The sequence below is a fragment of the Crocodylus porosus genome, unplaced genomic scaffold (assembly GCF_001723895.1).
Source record: "Crocodylus porosus isolate Cpor-Errol unplaced genomic scaffold, CroPor_comp1, whole genome shotgun sequence".
Lineage (NCBI taxonomy): Eukaryota > Metazoa > Chordata > Crocodylia > Crocodylidae > Crocodylus > Crocodylus porosus.
In genome coordinates, this window is record NW_017728927.1 from 8750659 (window position 1) to 8768706 (window position 18048).

At 48.3% G+C, this 18048-nt stretch overlaps 1 protein-coding gene across 1 annotated transcript in view; it reads left to right on the top strand.

The window, feature by feature from the left end:
- Window positions 1-18048, top strand: part of CACNA1H (calcium voltage-gated channel subunit alpha1 H) — a 398447-nt gene that overhangs the window by 311462 nt on the left and 68937 nt on the right. The window contains exons 10-13 of the mRNA XM_019542139.1: window positions 5382-5533; window positions 6929-7114; window positions 9209-9326; window positions 11045-11200. Of these exons, the coding sequence (XP_019397684.1) occupies window positions 5382-5533; window positions 6929-7114; window positions 9209-9326; window positions 11045-11200 (612 nt within the window). The remainder of the gene's footprint in view (window positions 1-5381; window positions 5534-6928; window positions 7115-9208; window positions 9327-11044; window positions 11201-18048) is intronic.

Below are 18048 nucleotides of genomic sequence, written 5' to 3' on the forward strand. Positions count from 1 at the left end.
CTGGAGATTTCCAAAGGGGATGATGCCCAGGAGCAGCAAGTGGACTTAAAGGGCTGAGGTTGCTCTGCACTGCCCAGTGTGTGTGGAGAGAGGCTTTCGCAGATGGAGATGTTATAATCTAGTGGGCTGTTTTGCAGCTGGAGCTGCCAAGTTTGTGTCTGGGAAAAGTTTAGGTCTGTAGTCGGCTCCCTGGGCTACTCTGTGCTTTCTCAGTGGAGAAATGAAGACAGTTTAGATACCAAGATGGAAAACACCATCTCCTCCCTCCATGCAGTTTCTGGTTTCCCGCCTGCCCCTCTCCGTCCCCTCCTTACTTTTGCCACTGCCGTCTCCATGCATGCTGCAGCCTGGGGCACTGAGCACAGCCCCGCAGCAGTGCCATGGGGCCGGGCTGGGACTTTGCTCTGTGCCCCAGGCTAGACCAAGGACCGAGCCTGCTCACGTGGAGCAGAGGTTGGGGGGGACAGGCAGGGGGCAAGCTGCTTGACCTCCCCACACCACCTGCCCCCCACTGCCTACCCCCCTGCAGCAGCGAGGGGATGAATTAAAGGCAGCACTCCAATAGTGAGTTTCTTTACATGGAAAGTTATAACCAATTTATATATTTTCCAAGGATAGAATCTAATTAAGAGGGGCGGGGGTCACCTTACATTCAGAGTCATCTTGGATTCAAGTAAATACAGTATTTCTCTTGCATGTTTTACTGTCTTAGATGATTACTGCTCTGTTACTCTAAACTGCCGGGCTGCTGTCACTCCTCTTGCAAATGCTTCTGTAGCCTATGAACACAATAAAGAATAACGCTGCCCAGTACACTATCCAGTACTGTGCTAATTCCCCTGGTTCAATTTTAAATAGTCCAAGCGGTTGTATAATTTGGGGTTCACCTACTCACTTCCCCCAGTTGTTAGTAGCCGCAAGGGGCTTTCCTCTTTCCCTCTCCCTGTCTTTTTAATACTCTATAAACCCCGCAAACTGACTTTGGTGCCAGAGTCCTTACACAAGTGAAATACGTGGCAAGGGAATAAGCAGCAAGTGGAAAAAGAGACCGTAAAAAAAATAGAAACGAGGGGAGAAGCGGATTATGAAGTGTCCAGAAGAGAGTGTGAGCTGACAGGTCCTTATGGGAGAATATTATTGCTCATCCTCTTGGGCCAAGTCCCTGCAGACTGAGCTTCAGCTATAAAAACAGAAGCCAGGCGCATGCTGACACGCACGGTCCCATTGATGGCTTTAGGCCCGGAACGGTGAAAAACGCAGCGACAAAAATGAACGGCATGTTTCTGAAACTCAGTGTTCCCGGGTTGTTTACAGTCCCCTGCCTCTGTGCCAGGCTCGGCGGTTGCTGTTCTCCGGGACGAACTCAGCTGCGATGGGGGTGGAATCGCTGAAGTAAGCAGGAACTTTTGCTTGAGAAGCTCACGGCCACGTGTCTGAGCCGTGTCCTGGCAAGAGGAGGGCAGCTGTTGCATACCCCAGTGAAACGCAGGACCTCGCTGTGCTGAACGCTGCCCATACCCATAGCGGATGCCTGCCCGGGAGGGTTTACAGCGTGCATCAACAGGACAGACAGTAGGAGAGATGAGGCAGGTTTGCCTGGGACCAGATGGCAGACTCCAGGTCTCCTGGCCCCCACCGCAGCCCGTTGCCCATCAGCCATGCCGCTTGTGAGGTGCCATCCCCAAGTTGATCTACGACTGGACTTTTGTTTCCAGGCAGGGAGAAACCGGGATGGTCTCTAGCATGGGACTGCCACCATGAAGCCAGCCATGCCCACTCCGTGGCACACCCCGAAAGAGTTGCCGTGCAGCTGCTGCAGTGGTGTCGGCAGACACCCAGCTACGTGACATCTGCTCTGGGGTGTAGCACACCCGGAACAAACTGGGTGGGTTTCACAGCAAGAGCCTATTCCACCCCCCCAAGATTTTCAGCCCCAAAAAGACGTGTGGAGCGCCGGAGTGTCGTTGTAGCCACGAGGCTCCAGGAAATATGTGAGAAGCAAGGAGGGGGGTTTTGGTGATGTCTCTTATTGGACCAACTGTATAGCTCGGAGAGACATTAGACAGAAAAACTCATCCGTCATCTCTCCTTACCGTCTAGTTGCCCGATTAAAGATATCACCAAAAAAGCCCTTTGCTTCTTGCTAGTGGGTGCCGCGTTTTGGGGTGTTTGAACCCAAGTCGCACATCTAAAAGTTCTGAGATTTGTTCCTCGCTCAGAAAAATGCACTTTAAAACCCTGGAAGAAAATTTGTGGCTGCTTACATCATTGAATATTTTGGGAGAAAGGAAAAGGGGTCCGGGGGAGTTATTCCTGTCGGTCAGGTCACAGCAGCGTCTTCTAGTGGCGGGAAGGGGGTTGGTTGATGAGCCGGTCTGGTGTCGAGTTTGCACAGGTCTGCACTAACCTTGATCGCTGTTCACTGGGACAGGAGAGAAGTGGGGAATGAAATGTTCTCTGAGCATTAAACCTTTTCATAAGCCATAAAAATCTCCATGGCGGTCTGTTTTCTAGGCTCTACTTGGTGTTGAAAGGGGGTAATTGCATTTGAAGGCATTATCAATGGGTTTTTGGCTCATGTGCTCTTCAGCTTCCACTCTAATAATACAAAAGGCCACATCAGCAACTTAGCCAGCATGCAGGGCCATCCATCCTTGTCTCTGCCCAGTGGCTCCAGTGCCCATGTCAATGCGGCTGCAGTCTAAATGTCTCTCCTTACAGCAGTCCTTGTCAACGCATTAGTTCTGCCTTGCACCAAATATGAGCAATAAAGGATAATGAAGATCCCTTCTTTGAAGCCTGGTTGGCTTTGCAGTGTCAGCACCCTGCCCATCATCAGCTTCACAGAGAAGCTGCTGGTTCATCTTTATCTCTCTGCTAAGAGATCAGTGACTAATTAGTGCTATTGATGATTTCATCAGGGCTTTTTCCCCTGCTTCACCACCCCCCTCCCCCCAATCCTCTGATCCCAGAGCAGATTTTGTCATCTCAGTCTCAGATGTGTCAGGCAAAAGTGGCAGCACCGGAGAATTAAGCGGCGAGGGCAGCAAATTGTCGAAACAAATGGGTAGACGGGTTCAAACAGCCGCCTTAGCACATTACCTTGCTGCAATCTCCACGTTTCTGAGGTCAAAAGTCTCGGCGCAAACGATCAGCAGGTTGGCTTTAAAAATCATGGCCTGATAAATATACTGTGGGTTCTTGTTATTTGTCTCTTCTTTTGCAGTGTTTTCAAGCATTTCTCTGCAAGGGAAAAAGGCTAGAAATGTGTGTGGGGTTTGTTTTTTTCACTGAACGCTGAAATTTCCTCGTATTCATGCAACCCTACGAGGCAGGATTTTAAGAAAAGCAACAAATGAGCCCTGAAGAAACAGGGCTGGAAAGGCAGCTACTCCAGCCCTCTGCTGTGCTTTAAAACTTCCAGTGATGGACATTTCCCAGCTTCTCCAGGGAATCTGTTCCCATGGGGCAACCAGCCCGAATCTCCCTTGTTGCAACTTAAGCCCAATACTCCTTGCCCTGTCCCTCATGGAGATGGACAACGGTTGATCCCCATCTTCTTTGCATCAACCCTTTGTAGCTGAAGACTGTTATCAACATCCCCCGCTCAATCTTCTCTCTTCCAGGCTAATCCCAGTTCTTCCGCCTGTCCTTGAATGCCATGTTTTCTAGACATCTCATTATTTTTATTGCTGTCCTCTTAGCTCTTGCTAACGTCTTTGTCTTTCTTCAAGCCTCAAGTATCGTGGCCACAGCCTTAAATGTTGCCGTGTAATTGCATGGCACCGAACAGCCTTTGTGGAGAGTCGGGTTAAAGTCGAGCTGAAGTTTCCAGGAATTATTAAATATCCTGAGAAGGTCAGGATGGAAATCAGCCATTTGCATAGGAATATCTAGGAGTGGTCTCAGCCCCTGGTAATGTACTGGCAACATTTACTTTAGCAGGGTTTTCATGAGTCCCAAGAACAAGCCTTCCTGACTCAAAGGATTTAGCAATGGGTTTAGTTGAACGTGACTCTGTTATAATCAGAGGAAACACCTCAACCCCATCTCTCCATTTAGTGACATGCTTTGCAAAAGGGGAACCCAAGGGGTTGATCTAGTATTGCCGGGAGCTGTTCCATACATTAATGGAGATGGTCCCTTTTTAATTTTTTTTTTTTTAGAGTATTTGGATGCTAAGGCCTGGGATGTTGGCTCTCGGATGTATCATTATGATGAGGATGTCTGTGAATTATAATCAGCGGGTTGTTTGGGAGGACCAAGTGGATTAAAATTGCACACAATGGATGGGCCCAAGCAAGGTGGTTCATTTGCATCAGGCCAGCTGTTGTGTAGTGGGTCTGGAGCGGGTAGGGTCTCCTTGGCTGTTGTTGGGTGACGTTAAGCCTTTCCCCTTCCTTCCTGTTTGCTGAGTACTCAGTAGATGGTACAGCGAATAAAACGTGCATTTTTCTGTGCCGCACTATGGTATCACAAGGGTCTCCTCTCTTCACAATAGCAGATAATGCAGCAGCTGCCTCGAGTACCTGTCAGCTGCTACCAGGTGGTCTAATGGGTGATGAAAATAAAGGAAGCTATTATCAGTCAGGAGATGAGTCAGATATGAAAATAACCCCTTTTCCTGCACAATATTGTTACACGGAGGAAATGGAAAAGTCTGGTTTTCTTTTGCAAAGTAACTGGCATTTAGCTTTCCAAGTGCACATTCCTGTTCTTCAAACTGCTTTGGGGGGAAGTAACTCTAGTGAGAAAAATCTGCCTGGATCTGTTTTTTGGGATGTACTTGTATTGCTGTAGTGCATAGGAGCCCTCCGTAGGGACCTAGGCTATCTTGGGCTAGGTACATATCAGTGCCAGTAGGTGATGAAAGAGGGACCCATAAAGGTTTTGCCTTAAAGGCTGCCACATGGAGCAAGGGTTGGTTTTCTTGGACTGTTGGAAGGTCAGTTTTCCATGTCTTTCTTCCAAGCTCATACCCACACAGATGCAAAAGGTCTCCTGTAGGAATAGGTGAGAATTTTTCCATGGGCTTCAGTGAGCATTAGATCACGTAGGACCGCAGAGAAGACTTCTCTCCATATTTCTAACCCAAATGTAAGAACAACCAAAAAAAAATACAAGCCACAAAGAACTCTTCCTATTATTTTTCAAAGGGGATTTTCAAAGATATCAAAGACCATATATCCCATTGACTTCCGGGAATCTCCATGCCCTTGTGGTTCTTCTGCAGCAGAGGATGGAGGCAGCAATTTAGTGTGTAGAGGGTAATGTGGGAGTTAAATCCAGGAGGAAAGGAGTGCCCTGACCACGGGCAATAACGAGCCATTCAGCATCTCCTCCTGTGCCTCCGTTTGACTGTGCATCTTTCTGTCTCGTAGCCGGATGAGCTGACCAACGCCTTGGAGATCAGTAACATTGTCTTCACCAGCATGTTTGCCCTGGAGATGCTCCTCAAGCTCCTGGCCTTTGGCATCTTCGGTTACATCAAGAACCCATACAACATCTTCGATGGGATCATCGTCATCATCAGGTCACTGCCAGCTGCATGCTTGTTTTTTCACCCCACACCTTCATTTAGTCGTTTCCAACCAGTCGGTAGGGCTATGAGTAATGTGGGTTTTGCTTAATCCAGAACTCAGAGGGGGGCTTAAGAGGATGTCATCTATTGGCTGTTTAGCAGCTTTAAGATCTCATCTTTAGAAGGTCTGTCCAAACTCTATAGACATTGTAGATGGAAAGTGAAGTCTCTTTCTGAAGCACATCTGGGGCAAGGGTGGATTTTCCATTGAAGTGTAGCGGGGATGGTTCTTGGGAAAGAATTGCATATCTACCCACATTTCTGGCAACATCTGCTTTTCCTAAATGAATACCTGTCTTGGAAAAGCCAGAACATGGCAATACTGCCAGTGGTGGGGCGACAAAATAAGGCATAGGCTCAGTGCCCTCTTCCGAGGGCATCTGTCATCACATAAGGCTGCTAGAGGTCAGGGAGAGGTGGTTTTGGCACAGCGGCATCCAGGCGTCTGTCCTCTTCAGTGTCTGTCCACACTGTGTCAGCTCTGGCAAGCCCATCCGTCTCACAGCTTCATGGTTGCTAAATTCGCTCATGGATTTTGCAGGGGAAAAACATTTTCTGAACTTCAGAAGGTGGAAATCAGTGTAGGGTCATGGTCTTCTAGTGGAGTGAGGCTAGTTTACTCCAGGTGGGACCTGGGTCATTGGGTTCAATGGAGTTATGCCCTGTTATTCCACTGGAGAATGTGATCCATTGACTCTCAGGAGCAATGCTAGTTTTCAAGCAGCCGACGAGCTAAGCCGTCGGCCACAGTTAAGTTACGGTGCCCAGAGATGGTCCAAGACCAGCTTCGTTGCGCTTCTGTGAGAGAGCAAATAACTGGGAACTCGGAGGTAATTCAAAACGCGTAGCCAGCCGCTGGAAACTCAGAGGTAGTAAGTGTAAACGCAGAGATCGTTCGAACTCCGAATTTACAACCAGCCACTTCTCTGAACCCTCTTGAACATTAGGGCGTTTCCAAATCTCAAGCTGCATCTCGAGGCCACCTCTTGTTGCCTTGGTGCAAACTAGTGACATATATACGAAATGCTTTTGAGTAGCTGTGTCGCAAGGCACCGCAGAAAAGTGGTAGATAAAACAACAGCGTTTTCTGTCACAAAAAGAGTATGCTTTGTTTTAAAGGTGCTGATCCTGAGGTCGTTCCAGCGTCCAGAAGTATTCTACAAAGCCAGAGCAGTGGAGGCAAATAGAAGAACTGACCCCCGTTAGCTTGACAAGTACCCCAAAATGCTGTCCGAGTAGATATGCAGTGAGAGACCTGCCGTCCAGCACACTTGGGTGTACTTGCATCAAACTGCCATGGAAGGGACCGGGAACATGAGTGTGTTTTTCCCTCTTGTGTCCCCACAGCGTCTGGGAGATCATCGGCCAGTCGGATGGAGGCCTTTCTGTGCTACGAACTTTTCGGCTGCTCAGAGTCCTCAAGCTGGTGCGTTTCATGCCCGCTCTTCGCCGTCAGCTCGTGGTCCTGATGAAGACGATGGATAACGTGGCCACCTTCTGCATGCTGCTCATGCTCTTCATATTCATTTTCAGGTACCAGCAGCTGCTGCTTTCCCTCCCTGGATTAATTGTTTGGCTTGCTTAAGTAATACACGGATTAGAATAACAATGGGGCATGTTTGCCAAGCAGCCTAGATCACGGGAGCGCTCTCAATAGGCTGACAGGCAGACATTCAATGGATGATTTACCCCTTTGTGGTCTTAGAGTTTCCTGTAATCGGGAGACAAATTATGAACACAAGCAAACAGCAGTAAAATAATCCCTGCAGAGTTCCTGGGAGACAGGCGCGTTTAGTTTAAAAGCAAGAAGTTGTCTACCAAGGGAATTTGCCAGCTCTGTGTTTCAGAGGGAGGAAGTACGATGTCCAGAAATTATTATTATTTTTTTAGCCCTGCTCTACAGATGAATATGCTGCTAGAAACCAGATGGATCATAGGGTAAAAGGGCCTCCATCCCTTGGTCAGCTTCCACACCTCTGATAAGTATTAATTAGTCATGATCCAGGAAAGCAAGACTAGGATAAAATGCAGGGTTGATTGGATGTGCTCTTTAGGACCAACCAACTACAAAGGGAATAGCACGGGCTGTGGTCTATGGCTATTTAATGGCTAGCATGAAGAAGATGTTTGGTCTCAACTGGCAAAGGACAAGCATCCGTATCATCAAACCCCACTTCCTAGCAATGGCACAGGAAGTTTCCTCCATGCAAACCCGCTTCCAAGCAATGGCACAGGAAGTTTCCTTCATGCAAACCCGCTTCCTAGCAATGGCACGGGAAGTTTCCTCCACGCAAAATACTTGAGACTTCAGAAATACCAATCCAGCTTCTTAGCTGGTTCAGAGTGGCATCTTGCCAGTGCATGTACATAAGTTTAAACCAGCTCAGAATTTTCTCAGATACATATGGCAAGCAGTTTGGAAGCAAATATTCTTTTATCAAATGCACGAGAGGCGTAACCAGTTTATAAAATCTCCTTAATGCTTGCTGGTGTCATTCCAAGCTGTTTTCTCTGATCTTCTTGTGCTTGTTACTTTTTCCCCCTTATTATTCATGTTGGAGTTTCTGTCATGTTGAAGTCCCGTGAAAAAGCTCATGCACCGTGTCTAGTACAAGGCCTTGACATAAGGCAGTCCAAAAGAGAAGAAAGTCACCCTTGCAGCTGGCAGTAATTGGCCACTCTGTTGTCCATACCGGTTAAGAGGACAAAGACCGAATGGGTCCTAAATGGGGAGCTCCTTTCTCTGCTCCTGGACTCATTTAATCAGCTTAGGAGAAAATAGGTCCTACTGTGCCAAGTCTCTCTGTTAACTATATCTCTCTGCAGAAGGTCTTTAGAGAGGTATCTGAGACATGTTTGTGCTCATGGAGGAGTTTACAGCTGCATCACTCATAGCTCTTTGTTCTGGGAACATCCCTTCCGAACTAAAGCCGACGCAGCGTTTAGGAAACTAATGATTTGATGGTGCCAGTGTGTGTTGGATCCCAGAGCCCAACCTACTCTGAAGGGAAAGGGCTGTAGACAGTCTAGACTGAAACAGCAGGGACAAAACCCACTGTCTTCAATGAAGATTTTCCAGGGAGTTTCATAGATTTCATAGACATCAGGGCTGGAAGGGACCTCGGGAGATCATCGAGTCCAGCCCCCCGCCCAAAGGGCAGGAAGTCAGCTGGGGTCACAGGATCCCAGCAAGATAAGCATCCAATTTACTCTTGAAGGTGTTCAATGTAGATGCTTGAACCACCTCCGATGGCAGGCTGTTCCAGACCTTGGGGGCTCGGACAGTAAAGAAATTCTTCCTTATGTCCAGCCTGAAACGGTCTTGCTACAGGAGCCTAAGACAAGGGTCATAGCTGTGCTCTTCTGCATTCACACCTTCATCCTCTTTCCACTGATAAATGTAAAGCAGGCTTTTATCACTGAAATGGCGGGACCCCTCCTTGTGGGGTGTCTCATCCTCCATGGAGTATCACTCCCCGCCTCCCAAAACAGGGGTGCTCCTCCAAGATGGCGCACACACGGTGCAGTTGTGCAAGAAAAGTGCCCCAAAAGGCACTGTGGTGCTTCTTAAAGCTACACATTCCCATAAAGCACATGTTCTGTATCCCTTCCTTTTCCCCCCTCTAGCATTCTCGGCATGCATCTTTTTGGATGCAAGTTTAGCTTGAAAACAAAGACGGGGGACACCGTTCCAGACAGAAAGAACTTTGATTCCTTGTTGTGGGCCATCGTGACTGTCTTTCAGGTAAGACCCGAATCTTCTGGTTAGTTTTTACTGCATGCCGAGGCAAGCAGGGTCCCTTTGCACGACACCACCACCATAACCAACTTCCTTCTTAGCAAAAGTCAAAGATTGGAAGGGCCCGGAGATTGATCTGGATTTGTATTCACAAGCTGGGCACGCGGCGCGTTCCTCGAAGGCTGTTGCTGTTGCACCATGCCCGTGGGCAGGTAGCAGAGCTCTGTCTCGGGACGCCGGGCCCAAACCGTTCACCAGTGCTGCAGCTCGCGTTTAAACCAATCCTGTTCTTTTAGACTTTCAAGAGGAGCAAGCTGACTCGGGTCAAGCTGCCTCAACTGGTTTTGGAGCTGCTGACTCCATGCACAGTGCATTTGAGACATAGGTTTCCAGGCTGGTGAACAAATTGGGGGGGGGACTTAGAAAGCGCTCAGTATAAAGAGGCCAGATTCCTATCGTAGATGAGATGGGCAGTATCGCTGGACTGTCACTTCCATTTCAGTGTTGCACAGTAAAGCGTTGACACCGCTTTTTCCAGAACAGTAACTTTCATAATGTTACAGTCCTCTTTACAAGCCACAGCAGATGGGGATGGGCTGTAGGGGAGCATCTCTCTGAAAATGTTAAGCAAGATCTCTGAGCGTCTAGGATAGGTGCGCTTCTTGAAATGATTGGCACTCGACATACAAATTGATCCAAAGGGAGCTGGATGAAGCATGTCAGCTCTGGCCGATAGCATGATGCCTGGAGAGAAGGAGAAATGGATTTTAAGTTGCTGCCAGGTGGAATTACTATCAGATTCACACAGTTTAAGCCTCTCTCTTTCTCTTTTTTTTTTCTTTTTAATATTAGGCCCCTGCATTATTTTTAATGGGGAAAGTCTCACAGGTAAATACACTTAGCACAATGCCTAAGGACTTAGGCCTATGCCTCCATTGAGGTTAATGTTAATTATGATACCAAATACAGCCGAGTGTGTATTCCCAGCCCCAGACACTACTGCTAATTTAACAGCAGGGTTAGACATGATGTTGGTGGCAGGACCTAGACAAAGGGCAAGAAATCAACACCTTATTTTTCTGAACCCCTGGATTTTTCCATTCCAGGACAGCTAGAAGGTTAGCCGGTTTCTTGCCATCAGACTTGCCATTGAAAAGAGATGCTGGATCTCACCAGTTGATCATTTTTTCCATCCTAGAAGTACTCCAAGTTTCTGGAGTCCCCATATGTCATTAGCAAGGGGAAACTCTGGTTAATTTATGAAGGGAAAAACAAGTTGTAATGAAAGGAGGGCTAAGCCCCAGGAAGAAGCACCAAACTGGTGAAGCCCTTGGCAAGTCAGTTAATTAGCAGATCATCACTGGAGCAGGAAATCCCCCACCAAGGAGAGGAGCCGAGTGCTGGTGCACCCTGCATGTTACTATAGCTGGGCCTTAAGCTAACAGCCTCTTTGAAGAGCAAGGGGAGCCCGTGGGCCAGCGGAGACTGTCTTGAGCGTGCTTTGGATGCAAGCTTTGCCTTGAAGATGCATCTCCCAGGTGGAGATCTAACTAAAGAAATCCTTTGCATTAGTTTACATATGATTAGGCTTGGTGCAGGTTAGGAAGGAAAGCAGGTCCCTGACTGCAGCAGAGGAAGGGATAGATGAATGAATCCACGTGCATTTAAAAAGCCCCTGGGAGGAAGGCAGAGTAAGAGCAGAGTCTTCCCCTTCTCCTCCACAGATCCTCACGCAAGAAGACTGGAACGTGGTGCTCTACAACGGGATGGCATCCACCTCCTCGTGGGCCGCGCTGTACTTCGTGGCCCTGATGACCTTCGGCAACTACGTTCTCTTCAACCTCCTCGTAGCCATCTTAGTCGAAGGCTTCCAAGCAGAGGTAAGAGGATTTAATAAAGTTTAATTAAGTTTAATGAACTGGGGGTTGTCCACGGGGCTCAACTGGCATGGTCCTGTACTATGGGGTTGACCACATAGTTTCCACGGACACTTTCCCAGTAGGGTTTTGCCTGTTCTTGCTGAACATACTCACTCGAGAGCTTGTGTATCCTGTAAGGAGCTGCCTGGTGCATCTCTCCTGATAACGTGCAAGGTAGAGACGCAGCTTACACCAGCAAAAAGTCTGAATATCTCTAACCCACGTCCGAACGGGATAAGCTATCCTGTTCTTTTGCCACCGTTACTGCATCTACATCGGGACTTGGGCCAGCCTGGCTATGTCTGCTAGGAGCACATCGTTGCAGAAGCAAAGGGAAGTGGGAAATTATGTCAAAACAATGACGGAAGGCCAATAAAGATGGCAAAACCCTTCCAGGCCAATACCTATGCAGATCAAAAGCCCTAAAAACTGGTGTATCCGTGCTGCTGGACTAGTACATTACTAGGGAACTTGGAGGTTCGTGTTTAGAAAGCCTTTCTTTTCTGCTCAGGGTCATTCAGATTACCAGATGTGTGGTCAGGGATGGATTTCTAGCTGTATGCTTCTGTCCCAGTATAAGTGAAGTTAAAACACAACAACTTACCCTTTTTCTTTTTTTTCAATACTAAAATGTTGGGCAGCTTGACTTCCTCGAGGACTAGAGAAGCAGGCCAGCTGACACACTCTCCTGAGTGGTAATGGTGTAACTTTTAAAAGGGTATAACTGAACACCCCTCCACATTTGGAGTCATTCTGTGCCTCGACTCCCCTACCTTTAGAGTGGGCATAATGACAGTATCATTACAGGGGGCTGTGGTGAGGAGCAATACAGTGAATGCTGTGAAGTGCTTATGCAATCAGGTAGAGGTGGTAGAGGTGATACATTTTATTAGACCAACTGGATTTTTGCAAACAGCAAGTCTTTCATTGCAAGCTTTCAGGTGCAAACGCCTTTCATCAGGCATAGGAGAAAAGATTGTAAAAGTTCTCCTGGGCAGAAATGAAAGTTCATATTTCAGAGGAGAGTTGAAGGTGTGGTAAAATCTTCTGTTTGGAAAAAATAATTTTATAAAGTGAAGGGCTTAGGTATTTAGGACAGTGGAAACCAGGTAAGTACATAAAATAGATAAGTAAATACTTACTCCAACTCAAAAAATAAGTGCTACGATAGTGTACATGGCCGGGGAGCTTGCTAGCATCCTGTTTCCTTGCCTTGGATGCGAGGATCAGGGAAACGACTTGACCTCTCCATCTCCGTTCAGAAGTTCCCAAGTTCTGGATCCCAGACCCCCTGCACTATCCCGCTCCATCCTCCCTTTCAGAGCAGGGCAGATCCATTTGTTGAGGATTTGAAATGAGAGTCATGATCCTGTTTCTGTTTAAAATAGGATCTGCGTACATGTGCACGTTCTCAAGAAAAGCAGCTTTTATGAAGGCAGTAGTGCAGGGAAATGCTTTTGTGACTCATCTAAAAGCATGCAGCCCCAGTTCAAGAGGAGAATAATGTCTCTGAAACTGCTTTCATCGCATTTGGGGGGGGGGAAATGTCTCTCCATTTGGAAACAAGAACAGAAATATTGCTGAACATTTTAGAGCACTAACCCAGCCTTAGAAACGCTGGTCCCCGGTGGGGAATAATTTCATTTATCATTGTCTAAACTCCCCTGAGGAGCAGAGAAAAGCAAAAAAAATTTTTTTAAGTTTTTTTTTTAAAGTTTTTAATTTTGACTCCAATTATCCCACCGTTTTGGGGTTGGTTTTCTTTCATACGTTCAACTTAAATTACACTTAGGGGGAAAAACCACAGTCATCTGTGAAGTACCACTGAAATATTTGTGGACTAAAAATGCCCTTCTCCCAGTCTGCCCCAAAACGCACTTATCTCCCTCAAGGAGAAAATCTGCATGGCGTTCATTAGTTAAATGTTCATCCCCAATTCCCTGTCAGTGCTCAGCTGGGGGAATTTATCATAGAAACAGCTGAAACTGAGTCCTGACTCGAAGATGATCCTCCCTGCCACGTTTGTTCCCGGGCTCATGCTGCTGCCTCCTTGGGATCTCGTATCTTTGGGAGAGGCCTTTGCACATCCTCTGCTGAGGGTGCCGCAATGCACAGACCTTTGCCCTGTTCCTGCCCTTATATAAGTTCAACGGGATCTCGCTTCGGAAAGTTTTAGCCGCTAACTTCAGGAGAAGCAGGCTCAGATGAAAGAGCAGAGATTGCCAATGCTCTCGGGAATCTCTGCTCGCTCCACCGCTGAACCCCTGCAGGAAGTATTTCTCCACTGGGGCATCTCAGGAAATAAGCTGGACTTAAATCCTGCTGGAAAGCGCCTGGACTCTGCGGCAGGCTGGCAAGTCTCTGGCAGATTCATCGGCATTTAAAAATGGCAGCTTTGACTGCCTTCCACCTGCAGGTGGGTCACTTGGTCAGTGCGGTAGTTCTTGCAACATGGATTTGTATAGGAATTCATTTGGAGGGTTCCCGTCTTTTCAGCAAGGTGCAGACTTTTTGCAAGGACAATGCATCATCCGCATTTCGCGACGCAGTGACAATGTTTTGCAATGACAATGCGTCATGGGTGTTTTGCAGTGCATCACAGAAGTAGTCAAATGAGCAGGCACGAGTAGCTGCCAGGAGGCGTTTGGCGCACCCAAGATGATGCATGAATAGGGAGGCCATCGGTCCTGTTTTATACAGGACCGTCCTGTTCTTAAACCCTCCGTCCCCTGTCCGTTTCTGAATGAGGAATGGAGTGCACGCAGAAACTCCTGTTTTTCAGTTCATTGGTGAACATGCATGCCAATCATTCGTCCTTGCGATTCTATTGGCTGTGCTTAGAGGTGGGGTGCACAGCCAGGAGGAGCAGGGTTCAGGGAGGGAGGGAAGGAGGTGGAGGATCCCTGTGGCCCCACCCCTCCCTGCTGATTGGCCAAGGAGGTGGTGACCCTGCCCTTCACTGCTGATTGGTCAAGGGGGCCCGTGGTCCCACCCTTCACCAAAGGGATGCCCCGTGTTTTGGGGGGTACATCAATAGGCATCCTATGCATGAATCAACCTAAGACGGGTGGAGAAGCCCATTTAGCGGCTACTACCAGATCCATAGAGGATTAACGATGGCGAAAATCGTGCCCGTCACTAGGTTCCAGAGTCAACGCCTCGCCAGACAGGATCTTGTTCACATGTATATTTTCGCAAACGTGTGCGCACGGGCTTTCCTATAGCCGAGTCCTCTTCCGATTGTAAAGGGCTGGTCGGCATGTGTCCGGGTGTCAACGTAGTAAAAGAATCGGTGTGTTTCCCACTGGCCGCTACTGAATGGGATCCGAAGTGCTGAACTATGCATATATTGCAAACAAAAACTTCCATTTAGCTCATAAGATAGGAGTGGGGAGACTGGAAATCCAAAGCTGCGCATGTGTTATCTGCGTGTGCTGCTTGCCTTTGCCTGAATCCTGCTTCGGGCTCGAGACAATGCCCGTTTCCTGTCTCCAGGCGATTTTGAAACCTTTGCCTCTCGGGAGGTGTTTCTGCTTCTCCGAGCCACGCCGCACGGCTCTGGAGAAGATCCTCCGGGAGGCTATAAAAACAGGGACATGTGCGGCTCTGTGGATGCCAGCTGCGTGCGCAGAAGGATGGCGCCCCAGCGTCGACCCTTTGATCTCCAGCAGCTTTCAGAGACGCGATCATAAAACCCCTGGTAGAAGGGGACAGGTTGTTCCAAAAGTTGTCAGCTAATTGAAAGCCAGGAGCCTGCTTCTCATTCCTCCTTTGTTTTCTGCTTGGGGGTAATGCCAGTGCCCTGGCCCGTTGTCCCCGGACAAACCCAGCCAGCTACTTGTACTTCCCCTTCCCATCTGCTGCTGTGCTGCTTGTGCTTTCTGTTCCTTGGGGTTAGAAATCCTCTCTGAAAAGACACTTGTTTTTATCATGCATCCTCAGTGGCAAAGATCAGCCAAAAAAGAAGAAGCTAGGAATAATTCAAGAGTTGCTCCAGGAGGTGGGGGGAAAATCAGTGTTTTCATTAGCCGCTTTCCATAGGGGAGTGTTTTTAGCTGTCTTGAGGATTTATATGGCTTCTGCTTGCCCCACGCTCTTTCATTCAGTAGTGGAGGGCAATCATAGTTTCCCCTCCTGATGATTTCAGTGAACAAATAGCGATGCGTTTTCCTAATGCACAGCCATAGGTAGCCCGAGTTCTCCTTGGGGTCACCTGTGATGTCCTTGCTGCAAAATAAAAGGCTAGAGATGTCCTTGCTGCAAAATAAAAGGTTAAGACGAGTTCCCGGCACCTGAGTTAAAGTGGCAATGAAGACAACGCAGTTTGACTTGTACCTTGGGTTCTTCCCTGGGCATGAATTTTGACTTACCCAAGTTAAAATCCGAGTTGCCTCTTGCAGCCTGCCTTATTGCAGTCACGTGAGCCCACTCAAAATATGAAAACACCTTTTTTTGGATGGACATATCCTTAGACCTAAGCTGTTGCTGTTCCTCGCCCTTGGGTTCGGCAAGGACAGCGTTTTAAAGCTCCTGTCACATGCCCAGGGCACCAAACAAGTCAGTCACTGCTTCAGCATCCTTTTCTGAACCTTGTGGAGCAGATTTGACCAGTCCCATACTCTTGACTCTATTCCCACACACCCGCCAGTCGTGCTCTGCACTCTGGATCACGCGTGTAACCCACATACACACAGCGAGAAGCTCTGGAGTGACTGGATAACATTGCTTATGGTCCACAGCGGCCTTTGCTATCATTTTGGTTAGGAACAGACATTGCATTTGTCCCCAGACAACCTGCGCCTGCGTTTGTCCCGGAACAGAAATATCCCAGGATTGGTGTGTGCATATATCCAGCTATCCACCTGTAAGGTGGATAGAAAATGGGCTGGAGCATTAAGCTTAGAGGGTAGTAATCAATAGGCCTGTGCGAGTCGGCAGCTTTTCGAGCCGGCTTCGGATGGCCGCGATCCCATCCGGAGCTCCAGACTGGGTTCCCACTTCGATCCGGCTGAAGCGGCACCGAAGCTTTGGAGCCACCTCGGAGATCCGGCCATAGGGTATAATGGGGAATCAATGAAATATCTATAACTTGGTTGTTTTTGTCTGATTTGGATGAAACGTGCAGGGGTGGCAGCCTCTGCAAAGATCATGAGGCCTGCTAAGTTTCAAGTAGATCGGTGCAGGGATGCGGGGGGAACTGCACCCCGAATTCTTGAAAGCAAAACTCACGTCAAGTCTATGTGTTAACACCACCGCGGGGTGAAAACTGCAGGGGTGGTGGCCCCTGGTGAGGCCACAAGGCCTGCCAAGTTTCAAGAAGATAGGTTAGTTAAGAACTGTTAGTACTTCTTATCCTGTGAACCTTTCTTAGGATTTATCCCAGAACAACAGACCAAATGATGGCACTTTGTTCCAGGACGCAGCGGTTTATCCCGGAACAAATGCAATGTGCTTGTCGCCTTAATTAGCCTTTTAGCTGAGTAGACGCTCTCGGCTGGAGATCCGGGAATGCTCGGCTCGCTCCCCGGTGCCTCCAGGGGCCTGTATCATGAACGCACCCCCCCCATGTGGCACGTGCATGCTTTATCGCAGTTCTCTTTTGGGGAGGGGGGAAAAAACCCACGTTCTCTCCATTCAACACACTAGCCGAGCGCGGAAACCTTTCCATTACGACCGTCCAGCCTTCCCACAGTGTCCCATTCTCTAGTTGCCCGCTAGGAAGCTGAATCCTGTGCTAGCTTGAAGGCTGGAATCGGCGGCCCCGCACAATATTCTCAATAAATATGTAATTACCGACTTAGCAAAATTGGTCCTGGCTTCTTGCTTCCGTTTAATGGCTCCTTTTGGAGCTCTTACTGTTTGTGATTTAAATATGTGTAAGACACAGTTTTTAGAGCCGTCATTACTTACTCAGCAGCGCGTTAGCCCAGGCCCGCCGCCGCAGGAATGAAATTTGCAGCCTGCGTTTTCCTTTCCAGTTTCATTAAGTACGAGCCTCGACAGTGGCCTGTCTCTGCATAAGGTACAGTGCACGCCGCAGCGGTCCCATCGGGGGCTGTATCCCGGCTGCGAGGGCTCTCTGCAAGCCATGCGCTTACAAATGGATAACGTGGCTTTGTTTTTTGTAACGCAAAAATGTCCTTGGCCGGAGCTCACAGGAAGAAGCGTTCAGTACAGCTGGGGAAAAATAAAAATTTTCCTGTGCCTTCCTCCCTTGATCCCCTCATTCGATATTGATGCCAACATAGGAAGAGTCTTTTAGGAGTCTTCACAAAGCGTTATCATGCTGAGGTCATTGGTCCTTGCCCCCCTTCTAGGTGCTATCGTGTGGGGATGGCGAGAGAGGTGGTTATTGTGCCTATGGCCACCTTCTTCTCTCCAGACTGCTCTTTGAATCGCATGGGCTGACTTTTGATTGCCTTGTTGGTCTTACCATCCAGCTGAGAGCGAGCAAGATGGATTTTGTTTTGCCCTTTGGGTCATCGGCAGACTTGCCCTTTCCTGGAGGATCTGTGCTGGGCTGGCAAGAGAAGGGCGCCCAGCTTGATCGTCGCGGCTTGGCTAGTTAAATGAGGCAAGCTCGATAGGGATCTCGCAGAAAAAGAACGAGCCTGGAAGTCCGCGGGATTGCGTTCGCCGCGGCGTTTGGCGTTTCTGGCAGCAACATACAGAAGTTCACACAGAAAAAGGAAAATTGCCAAGTGTGTTGCAAATTACTCAGAGGATCCAGATCAGCTGAAAACTGCCCCAAATGTGTGAAGGTTTTTGGTTGCAGCCATGTTGGTCTAAGGACATAGGCTCTTTCAGTA